The sequence below is a fragment of the Amphibalanus amphitrite genome, unplaced genomic scaffold (assembly GCF_019059575.1).
Source record: "Amphibalanus amphitrite isolate SeventyFive unplaced genomic scaffold, NRLGWU_Aamphi_draft 000399F_arrow, whole genome shotgun sequence".
Classification (NCBI taxonomy): Eukaryota; Metazoa; Arthropoda; class Thecostraca; order Balanomorpha; family Balanidae; genus Amphibalanus; species Amphibalanus amphitrite.
This window is the reverse complement of record NW_024881893.1, coordinates 206081-218357: the sequence shown is the minus strand read 5'-3', so window position 1 is coordinate 218357 and position 12277 is coordinate 206081. Positions and strand designations below refer to the sequence as shown.

The window sequence follows — 12277 nt, the reverse complement described above, 5'->3', positions numbered from 1 at the left end:
GGGAGGCCATTTGTCTGTCCATTAGCGACGTTGCTGCACAGTGCACAATGACAAGTTTCAAGGGCTACTGCTTCAATGGGCTTATGAGTGGTTGGGCAGATGCCTCACAAATGCATTGCAGTTATGTAACATGTCACTGGAGTGCATATAGGCAGTTGCTTTGATAAATGCTGCTGAATGTATGTGTTAAGACGCGATGTTCTATCTAAGTGGCCCTGCGATGCCCCAAGGAGGAGACAGATGGGCTCATGCAACAAATTGAGCTGTATAGCTCTCCATTCTTGTAGGGTGATGACCAATGGCATGTTTGACGTCACAGTCTTTCACGGTACTTATCACATACATTACGCAGCAATGGCATAGGTACTGCGGACACATGGATCGAGTAGACGCCAGAGTACTATAACTCCCTAACATGTGCTTACGACTGGGTTATTCGCTCAAAGGGCAGCTCGTCACTGTCATATCTGAAATGGAGCATTGCCATGTCGGTGCAATCATTTGTAGGTACTCCGTAATGTCCACCATTCTACATATAGAGTGCCGTCCGGCCGCTCTGGCCCTGATCCCTCGCCCGGTCCCCCTGCCGTCTCCGCCCCATCTAACACCTGCCTTCCGGTGCGGCAGCGTTCTCGTGCCACGGCAGCTGGCAGGAGAACGACACGTTCTACCTGGTGGCCTCTCCGCGCCGCCATCCGTGGGAGAGCACGCGTCACTACTGCTTCGTCTACTCGGTGGCCGACGACAACCTGCGCTTCTCTCGCGTCATGCGCACCTGCTCGCGCGCCGTGCGCCCCGGCGTGGAGGGCGAGCTCACCTTCAACGTCACAGCACGGGGTAAGTACGTTAGCAGTGGTGACGTCATCAGGAGACTCCTGGTGACGTCATCCAGACTGTAGAAGAGGGGCCCTCCTGACATACATAAATCTGGTGCAGGGCTTGGTTAAGCCAGCTCGTAATGAAGTCGACTTTGTTGCCATTCAGACAGAACCGGAGCGCTCAATGCACCGAGACGATCTTGGAGGTGAATAGAAGCGTTGCAAATGAGGGACTAAATTACACAGTAAGGGAATAATAGCAGCTAAATTATTTTGAAGAAAAGCGGTCGTGTTCACGTTTATGTCGCAAACCAAGGGAAGCCGTTGACATATGCCCATATACACTATCACATGGTCTGTCGCTTAGAAAGTAATTTAAAATATTACCGATTAATTGAAGGCGTTAGTCTAGCTCTTATGCTACCCGCTCAACTGCAAGTTATATCCGTGACAAAAATATCAAAGCGATCGTGCAAAACACTCCGTTTGTCATCACGAAAAACCTGGCTCGTATTGCTAGTTGGCAGGACACTGAACTTCGGTGAGCCAGCGGGTCGCATGTTAACAAATGACAGGTCTGTAAAGGTGGATCCGTCTTCCCTTCAGCGCGAGCAGCTATTCAATGCTTCATACGGCGGTTATATATCAAACGCATGAGCTACAGCACCGTCATTCGTCCTCGTTGGAACCGGAGAGGTCGTATCGACAGTTCGGGTTCAAAGGGTCCGGCTGTGAGCAGTCGTCGGCGCCTGTTTGCTTGTTGTTGACGGTCGCGTGCCGTGAGTGATTTAGAACGGTTTCGGATACGGCCCAGTCAACAGCGCGGTGGAGTGATTCATGGCGATGTGGAGGAATGATAATGCACCGGCGAGCTATTTAGAGTCACTGCGGCAGCGGTCCGGGCCGGATTAGTCTTCGACCGGTGTCGGTCTCCCTGCTGAGGCGAGCGAATTAATCGAGGTGCGAGCTGGCATTAACGCCGCCTGTTGGCGCCCAGAACGCAGCGACTGGCAGTAGCAGTCAGACACTGTTGGAAATTAAATGGCGACAGATAATTTATAATGCATTATTCTGCAATAATGAAGACCCGACAACTCAGCCGGCGCGACTCAGACAATATAATCCAGAATAGCTGCGGCCAAAGCCTGGAATGGTATCACATCAAATAACGTAACCGAGCTTGGTTTATTGTCACCACCATCATAGAAACAAAATTATGAACGGCTATTCAGCCTCGCCAGCATTAGGAAAGTGAATCGTGATTGTCTTCTCGTCAAGGATGTGGAATAACAGTGCATCTCAGGCCTAGACGTCCTTCTGTGCGTGTCGTGTCACTCAATCACGGGCTCACATAGCCGTCGGTGGGTCACCGACGGGTCACTGCACCATGAATGAATAAAGCGCTCCGATCGGAAGCACCTCATCAGCCATACCGCAGCCCGGCCCCTGTATGTACTACCGATACCTGCTGAGGGCAATACCACGGAGCGGCGCGCGGCGGCCTCACCGCCCGCGCAGCCCGCCGCTATAGGCGCGCCGGCGGCCGGTTAGCCGACCATTGGAGCCCGATGGATTGGCGTCTGCGGGCGCGGCCGTTCGGCACAGACGGCCGGTTTGATGGAATCGCAGTCTGATAGATGAGCGTGATTCCGGGGCCGATTGACTTTTGAACTGGCATTATTTTACTGCCGTGGGAGCGCAGGAGCGGTGTAATTTAGGGGAACCAGCTGGGCCGGCGCCACTCCCAATGTATCCGCGTGCTTTCAGGGCGGCATCGATTCCCTGCCACTTGGCCATTGGGATCTGCCATGAAATAGTAAATGACATTGCCTTTCGGACTAGAGCAACTTTCTACTACCAGCCCTCCAACTTTATCCACAGCGGCACGTTGGCGGCTATTTTTAGCCGCTATACGATTGCATGGCGTGATGGTGTAAGCCACACAGCAGTTGAACCCATCCGTCTCACTCTAGTCTATTCGTCCAAGGAAATGCCCTGCTGGAGGCAAAGCAAACGTCAGCGTGCATCCAGCGGAACAGGAACTGCACCATTGAGCAGAGACTGCGCCGCCGCCGTCAGTCTATCTCGGGCCTCGCTCTCAAAGTGGTCGGCCCTCGTTGCCGGCTGAAAGTTGAGTCGTCTTCCAGCATATTTGGTGGCCGTGACAAAGTGCTCCACCATTTCCGACGAGGGTGAGCATATCTTGTTTATTGCTGTCAATAGCTGAACTTCTGGTGGGCAACGACGGCGCGTCGCCTGAAATTGGCTGAGACATCGCCATTGCGAAAACAGCGAACGCTAAAAGGATTGGCAGGTGCTCTCGGATCGAGCTACGTAACAGGACACGACGGCCGCTCGGAAACACTCCGGCCCGAGCGCGCGTATAAGCGATTTCTAATCTTCTGCTCAGATCCGATAAAATTCAGGACGTTGAAGTTCTATCGTCGATTTTGCAGCCGAGCGAAGATTAGAGCATTAATCACCGGAAGCTAGAACTCATGCATAAAACTGCAGCTTCGATCGCCGTCTGGTCAAACAGTGGCTGGCTGTTGCTCGGCGGCGCTGCGCTGGCCGGTGATCCGTATGCCTTGCGAGCGGTGCCCCGGCGGCCACAGGTGGATTAATTCGCCGCCGTCATGTGAGACTGACGCCCGGCCCGGCCCGGCCCGGTTTCCTCACTGGAGTGGCATCGATCCGGCTGAGAATACGCTGCCCTCCGGCCGCTGGGGTCACGCCGCTGCTCGGTGCAATATGCAGCGCCGCTGATAGGATGCATGGCTGAACACTTCCGGCGCCTCCGGTCAGCGGGCTCGGAATGAGACGCACCGGGCGAGCCGGCGGGGTGGTGACGGGTCAATGGTTATTGCGCGAACAGAGTAGGTCTATCGCAGATGCCAGATAACCGTCGTGGAAGTGGCTATCGGAGCGTGGTGATTTTAGCAGCGACGTCGATGCCTGCGCTCATCAGATTGTCACTCGTCTAGCGTGCAGTTACGTGCACATTGCGGTCAACGATGGCTTTATCCAATCAGCGGTGAACTTTACCAGCCGTTGATTAATCGACATCCTCTGCCATTCTCATCATCCAAGCCAACACAATTCTCGGATCGAGCGCTGTCGGGGTACGACCCGCGATTGATGCCTGAAAGTTATACTGTGCCGCAGCACACTGACGTATTGCGGGCCTGCCGCTCCTGCTTTGACAGTCGACACGGAGCCATTCGGTCCCAGCTCTACCTTGATGGTCGCCTCAAAATAAAATAGCGTTATTAAAGCGCTCTGTTTAAACGGGGCTGCCAGCAATCAGTTAGTGACAGACATAGTTTTCTTTGGCACAGGTCGAACGATTGCATGGGCGTCTACCGATTTAGATTGAGCCTCGGTCAGCCGGTGACAGATACCTCTTTGAATAAATAACGCGGTGTATAAATATCACGCTGGTGCTCGAACGTGGTACTAAGTTGTCTGTGTGTAATGTCCGGGGGTGCCACATCATCCATTATTACCATGACATCACGTTTCACTATAAATATCACAGTGGGCATGTCACACCATGACTCTAGCATTGCGTGCTTCAGGCGTGGAAATGTAGCACCAGCGAACAGCGCTTTCTCCATTCCATTTTGTGTCCTTGCAGAGCCAGCTTACGATGCAATTAATGAAATATAAAGGCGAAGGGACAAAGGTCTATTATAAAGATGCCTCAAGAGGTCCAAAATGTACCCATGTGCAAAAGGCAGATACCGATGCGATTTCAATTAGCATTTTGCAAAAGACTTAAGTAACCGATATACATTATTTGAATGGAAGCCATGAACTACAAAATGCACTTCCTACATTGCGACGCGTATCGGCTATCACATTTGTAAGTCATTCTCGCTTCTCGTGGGCCAGTGGAGGGTTCTGGAGATCGTTCAGGGTTCGCTGGCGGCCGTTAGGGTCTCGTTCCTTATACAGCAGTGGAGGGATGCTGAGGGGCCGTCCTGTGTCCGTCCCTGAGCTGCCGTTAGGACCTCGTCCCCTATACGGCCAGTGGAGGGTCCCTGAGGGGCCACCCTGCAGCCGTCACTGAGCGGCCGTCGGGGACGGCGCCCGCTGCCGACCTCTCCCGGCCCGGGGCAGACGCGCACCGCTCGGCCCACGGAGCTGGCGCCGAGAGCCGGCGGATAACGGCAATTTACGGTCCCAAGTTGCCACGGCCGCACCGGGCGCGCAGATAGGGGTGGCTGAGCCGAGTTTATAGCGGGCCGCCACTGTCAGGTGCGCCCTGCAGCCGCCTAGGTTGAGGTTGGGTCGGCCGCCGACGGAAACTGGACACATAGCTATACTGAGCTGGCTCGGTGTTTGACTGGGCCGTGGCACCCCGCTGCTCAGCTAGGAAGCGGTGATTTGAGTTCAACATAGAACTAACTTTCTCTCCGTGATGTTGAAAAATATGAGGCTGCTCTGGTAGTTTCTATTCTGTTATGCTTATAGCGAGAAACAAGCGTTTGACGCTGTCATATTAAACAAGGATATGAAGTTGAAGAAGTGCCTCCTGTTCAGTTGTGTGCCAAAATCGTTTCGGACGGGACGGCCCCGCTTAAATCTCGGTGCCTATGATGCCGAGGAGGGCCATCCACATCAAAGGCGGTCTGGGGACGTGTCTCATCACCGCGCTGCGCCAGCCCTTTAGTCTATTAAACCGCGCACTAATTTGGCTTGTCACGGGCGGGCGGGACGGGCCGACTGGGATCCCGGCGGGCAGTGTGAACAAGGCCCGCTGCGCTGCACACGGGATACTTCCCGGCCCGCGAGTGACGCTGTGGCCTGTGAGATGCGTACGTATATGCCGTGTGCGACCAATGCAACTATCTAGTCTAATTCTGTCGATTGTGTCTGTTTCAGCCGAGTGCCTGACGTCGTCGGCGCGCCGGTGGCGTCCCGTGCTGTCTCCCCTGCTGCTCTCGGTCGCCGCGGCGGTGCTGGTCAGAAGGTAGAAGCCGTGGGAGGCGGTCTGATCTCCGCCGTGAGGGGTCACCCAGTCGAGACACACAGCGGCGCCGACGCAGCAGTCGGAGCGTCTAAACGCCCCGGGGCTGAGCTCGGCCGACCTGCGGGTCAGTGGCGCGGCAGCAGTGGAAGTGCCGATGGACGGCGACTGTCGGTGAGCGACCGACGAGCAGCGCCCTGCCAGTGACCGGCGCCCTGACCTGACCCGAGGTTAGTGACTGGCGCCCTGCGCTGACCTGAGTTCAGTGACCGGCGCTCTGACCCGACCCGAGGTCAGTCTGAACTCGCAGCGGCCGGCCGAGCGCGGCGCGAACGCCGGTGCCATGTGATAGTGGAGTCATTCTGTCCGTGATAGAAACAAAGTAATTATGTTTTGTATTAACAGACGATGCGGTGCGCGCGAGCGGCCGTGCCTGTGGGACTGCCGGCGGGACGAGCGCGAATGTGCGAGAGTATTGGTGTTGCTGGATGAACTGCGAGCCTATGTCGTATCCATGTGCACTTGTAACACTGGCTTTCATTGTGTCGGGCCTGCAGAGAGCGCGTCTGCCTCTGTCCACGCCCGGTGGCGGTCCGTGCGTGGAGCGGAGCGCCGAGTGGCGCCCAGACACGGAAAGGGCGAGATTACGCCGTACAAAGGCCAGTTGCGCGCGCTCTAGGGGGAGTCGCCTATAGTGCCATCCGAACTAACCGTGCTATGTAGTCACCGACCCGTTTGCATTATAGTCGCAGTACTAATGCAATACAGAGTGTTCAGAAAGCCGCGTGTGTTGTTGGGAGAGATCATCGCGGGCCTCTGAAATAGCACCGTCGACAAAAGCAAATTAACGGGCCCTAATTCGATATCCCTGTGGGCGTTTGATTTATTAAATGACATTTGTAGGTTGTCATTCATCTCATTTCCGGTGGCAGGAAAGTATAGTTACAACCTAACTCTTGACACGGCCCAAGAGAGTTCTGGGTTCAGAGAAATGAACTGAGCTTCAACCATTTATTTTTGTCAATTTCATTCAGGCACACGCAGTTTATACGCAATTGAAATAGCAGTAATCCAGAATCCATGCGAATTACTCAAACTTAGGCGCATGTCTTCTGCGTATTAAAATTTAAAAGCACATCCTCCTAATTCACGTCACATTGTCACGTTCTCACGTCCAAATTACGTAATCACGCTCCACCCTGACAGAATGACACTCCCCTCCAGCTCATACGCACCTCCGCCGACCCGTCCCAACGGAGGAGGTCGTGCCACTCCCAGCGAGCCGTTCGTGGGTGACGGCGGCGATCACATATCTCAGCAGCGAGTGTCCGCAGAGACAGTTTGGCGGCTGAATACTGCACAGTGGCCGGTCAGGTGGGAAATCTGGGCGGGACGTGACCGGTCAGCAGCCCGCGGGCGCCGGTCGGGGCGCCGGTCCGGGGCGCCGGTCGGTGTCAGAAGGCTGGCCCGTGCACCTCTGCCATCTAGAGCTGCAACGACAAATCATTTATATGCGAAAGAAATCTAGAAAGTTCATTTATATTTAATTCTGGGAAATCTTAGCACATTTTCAATTTGTCTTCTGCTGACAAGAAAGAATGAACAACGAGTAGGCAACGAAACAACTTTAATCTACGCCCGATAGAAAACATGGCACCTTCACCGGCTTATTTACATGCAACTCTTAAAGATCTTGACTTGCGAATATCAGTGGTATTAACCATCAAATATACCCATGAGGAGGAAAGATCAAATATACCCATGAGAAGGAAAGAAATATGGCCGCCTTATTCAGAAGAAACAGCCACAGCCACTCGAAGAACAATATTGGCATTTACTGTTCTCTCTCTCTCTCTCTCTCTCTCTCTCTCTCTCTCTCTCTCTCTCTCTCTCTCTCTCTCTCTCTCTCTCTCTCTCTCTCTCTCTCTCTCTCGCTCTCGCTCTCGCTCTCTCTCTCTCTCTCTCTCTCTCTCTCTCTCTCTCTCTCTCTCTCTCTCTCTCTCCTATATTGGCCTGATTTTCGATTTCCTGTCTCTATTCCAATTTGTAGACGCCATCACCCTTGTTTTCGCCGCGAAAATATATGCATTGCTTTCTGATTGACCCAATTATGGCGCATTATCTTGTATGTGTCATAGTCGACGACATTGACAGGTGTCGTTTCAGATATATATATATATATATATATATATATATATATAGACGTCATAGCCAAAAGTTCTTTATTTCTATAATCGGGGACGCGTCATTTTATTTGACGTTATACAATGTAGCGCTTTCCTCTCATGCCCGTATGGTGGAGGGTTAACTACATGAGATCTGAACATCTAAAACTATTTTGAAAAAAAAAACATGTAACCGCCCGTCCGTCCGGCCGGCCGTACTTATTCCGTCTGTCCGTCTGTCCGTCTGTCCGTCTGTCCGTCCGTCCGTTCGTCTGTCTGTACCCCGTATGTCCGTTGGCAGGTCTAGGACACTGTCTCCGTTCGCTCGTCAGTCGGCTGGTCCGGCACTGCTCCCCGGTAATTGTGAATAATTCGTGAATGACTGGCAGCCCCATTGAGTCAATGCGTAGAGAAGCGTGAAATCTGGATCGACGATCAGGAATATCGAGGATGTGATGGGTTTTCTGTGTCACTGAAGGTAATGTCCCCGGGACTTGACAAAAGCAGATTTGTCCGAGCGTGCGTCCGAGCGTGCCGAGCGTATAATATTGAAAGCACTTACTGAAATGGATTATATTAAAAATAAAACAGCCTGAATGTCAACAGCTATACAGTGCTGAAAAGACTTCTTCGAACTCTAAAGCAGGCATCGAGGTGATAAGGTGCACACTGCACAGTGTGCAGCAACAAAATGCCCGACAGGTAAATTCAGTTTTGTGGACAGTCCTTGGTGTTTTATTGGTCTTATTTCTAATTCTAACCTATATTGAGGTACATTGCTTTGTCGCTTTCCTGTGACTTGAATTTGATTTCCGTCAACTAGTTAGACTTCTAAATAAATTGATGTAAATAAGCAGTACGTGTCTATGTTTGTGTGTCTGTGTGGAATTTGTCTGTCTGTGTCCGATGTCCATGTGTGTGTGCGGGCCATGCGACACACAGAGGCGTTGCCGTGAGCTGCAGCAGTTGTTTGGCCCCATTAAACCATACATACCTCTAATAACAGGCGTCACACGATGTACACAATTCATGACGGAGCCTATACTTTAGAACCATTACGGCAAATTAAAACAGCGCCTCGGCCCACTTCAACACGAACGCCGGACTCCGTCCCCGACAGCGGCGAGCGGAAAACTCTTCACTTTGCATATTCGTCTTCCCATTGGGCGCGCTGTTTTAGCTAAGGCAAACAGCGCCTTTGTTCACCTCGGCGCTTGTCATGCAAATTCGCAGTTGTTAAAAACTCGAATCGAATAAGAATAATTCGGTAAGCGTGGCCCTTCGTCGCGTCGTTTCAGCACCGTCGCGCGGCGTTCGATTCAGTCGCCACCGGCCTCGGCTGGTGAGACGGCTCAGTTAGGCAGTGTTCTGTCCATCACAAACGCCTACATTATCATCAGCACAAAGGCATTAACATGTGGTTACCGCCGCCACAGTCCGGATGAGATTGGTACCGAAACTTTGGACAACTATCGGGCGGCGCAGATTGGGTAAGCTGGTGCCGAGGCCAGATTGTGGCTAAGGGCGGGCTGCACGGCAGCCCCGGCCGCCACCGAAAACTTAATCCAAGTTGTCAACGGATTAGATCAGGCGCCAGGCCCCGGTTAAACCCTCAAATGGTCACAGGGGACGGTAGAGTCTCAGCAGGAAGGGAGACTTAAGGTGAGAAGGGGAGCACACGAACTCAGGCGCAGACAACGGGACGCAATGATGTGATTAAATGCGGTCTGTAAATGCTCAGTTCTTTCTTTGTTCACGAAAACATCACCGAACCCTTGCGCCATCGAAACCCGGTAACTTTGAAAACATCACCGAACCCTTGCGCCGTCGAAACCCGGAGGTTCCTTTATTCCTCACAACGTTTCTTAACCCGCGAGTTGCTGAGGGGGGGGGGCGTTAAACGCCCCCACTTTTTTTGCCGCGCTATGGCATAAAAACGGCGCGCAAAATTTAAGTACCTGTATGAAATTGATTGAAGCTTATTGTGACAAAGTTTCAAAAAAATCGGTCGAAAACTTTTTGAGATATCAAGGTTTTAGTGACGTCATAATTTCTGAGTTTTCGACCAAAAACGGCATATGTTCAAAAATCATATAAAATCACAGAATAAAGATAAAGACATGCCGTAAACGCCATTAGACTGCCAATACTATGACCAATCAAATCGCTATCATCGATTTTTGATTATCGTTCCGCATTTTCCAAAATCTTGAACTGAATCTTGGCAATTTCTCGTGACTGCTTCACGACCATGATACATGCATTTCTTAAATTGAACTTTCTGAACCAAACACGTACAAGTGATAAAATGAATGTCACCATCGTGTTCTTCGCCCAAAATTACCCATGAAACATGTGTCTCAGGCTACCAATATCAGTTTTGATTTTCGGGGATATTAGCCTACCTGGTTGACCTGACCTTGACCCTGGCCTATGCTTGACTGACCCCCTACATGGATCTGACACTCTTGTAGGCCTTATATAATGGCTTGTGCACCGTTTTGACAGAGTTTATGACGAAAGACGCCCATTGCGAGGTTCTGAAGTCTATGCTACAGAAAGCCCGATTTCAGGTGTTTGACCTGACCTTGACCCGACCTGTGACCTCAAAATCCAACTTTAAAGTACTCATCTGAAGCTTCTCGTCGCGTTCTTTCGTTTGCCGCCTCGTGCGTTTCGCTGCGCCTATTGGTTCTCGAGTTATCGGCTGGGGGCGTTTAACGCCCCCCCCCCCAGCAAACGGTGGGTGGCGAACTACCCCACACTGAAAACAATTTAACCCAAGGCCGGCGAGTAAACCAGTGTTTCCCGGGTACCCCTATCCGCAACCATTTTTAACCACCCTCCCAGGAGTAGTGCTAGGTCCCATTGCGGTGTAGTCGTACTTGCTCTGAGCGGATATAACCGCTGTCAGCGAACATGTCCGCTGAGAGCATGGGACGACTACACTGCAATGGGGCCTTACTGTACTCCTGGGAGGGTGGTTAAAAATGGTTGCGGATAGGGGTACCCGCGAAACACCGGTTTACTCGCTGGCCTTGGGTTAAATTGTTTTCAGTGCAGCAACTGCCGGGTTAAGAGACAATCTCAAAATAATGGTCTGGTAAAAGTGATTGGCGAGACTGTATATGAACATGGTGTTATGAAGCTGGTTGGGTGTTTTGGCAGCATAGGCAGTGATGCCCGACCTGAGGCAAAGTGCGTTCGGGCTCTTACAAGAAAATTATAAGGTTCGACGGCATGTAAGTTCAGTTACTTAATATAAAAAATATATCGTTAAAGGTTAATTCGCTTACTGATAACACATCCCGAAAATGTGTTCACGAATGAAATACATTCAGCAATCAACAGTCTTGTTAAAGGGATCTTTCCACATGAGTGTCCATTTCCGCCGAGTTGGGGGTGCCCGGGCGTAACAAATCCGCCGCCGCCCTAGCGGTGACCTTGACCCGCGCCGTCTGTTGGGGCCTCCAAAGCCAAGCCCGCCGAGCCGGCGGGAATTTTGGAGAGCTCGGGCACCCCCAACCCGGCGGAAATCAGCACTCGTGCCCTCCCACCTTAAAAAAAGTAAAGAAATTGGCATAAAAGTGACGTCCCGTGGTTCAGAAAGATAACAAAAGGCTATTTACCAGATTTCACAAAAAAAAATATTCACTGGTTTTCAAGATATTAGACTTTTACTTTTGTTTACTTCTTCGGACCTCCACTGTTCCTAAGACGTCATTTGGAAGCAATAATTTGGCATCCTGTAAGTGCGGCAGAAGTTGCGCGTAAAGCAGTATACACCACCACGTTTTACCGATGGTTTTAGTATAAAATTTAAAAATCGTTAGATCTGCGCTGGCGTCACAAATTCTAAGGGGCATTCAAATGCATTAGCCCCTTAGAATCAGAAAAATGCAAGTTTGAAATCAAATATCTCTGAATTAAAGCAGTTCTCGATGTTGTGAGTGCCCAAGCCCTTAACCGGTAAGTGCAAGCCAGGGACCCCACTTTGGCTACCTCAACTCAAAACTAATGTCAAGGTGGGATGGTCACTTTAACGTATTATAAACGTCTTGGTCAAAAATCCATGCAGTTTTCATTGCTCCTGACTTCAATTATATACCATTTGTACTATTCTGTCAAGATAATATCTGTGCTAATACTAATATTATAGTATCTGTGCTAAAAGCAGGCTGGATAAATATTCCGTCGAGGTTTATCGTAGCGAGAGTGCTGCGCTAGAGCCCCCCGGCCTCACGGGACAACTAATATCGCGCTTCGGCTCTCAGCGATACGGTAAGACGCCCCAAAATTGGAGTGGAACTCCGGGAAATTGT

General features: G+C 51.3%; 1 protein-coding gene across 1 annotated transcript in view; it reads left to right on the top strand.

Annotated features, from left to right (window-relative positions):
- Nucleotides 1-6570, top strand: part of LOC122390532 — a 44715-nt gene extending 38145 nt beyond the window's left edge. The window contains exons 9-10 of the mRNA XM_043383580.1: nucleotides 628-837; nucleotides 5706-6570. Coding sequence (XP_043239515.1) covers nucleotides 628-837; nucleotides 5706-5797 — 302 coding nt within the window. The 3' untranslated portion in view covers nucleotides 5798-6570. The remainder of the gene's footprint in view (nucleotides 1-627; nucleotides 838-5705) is intronic.
- The last annotated feature ends 5707 nt before the right edge of the window (nucleotides 6571-12277 follow it).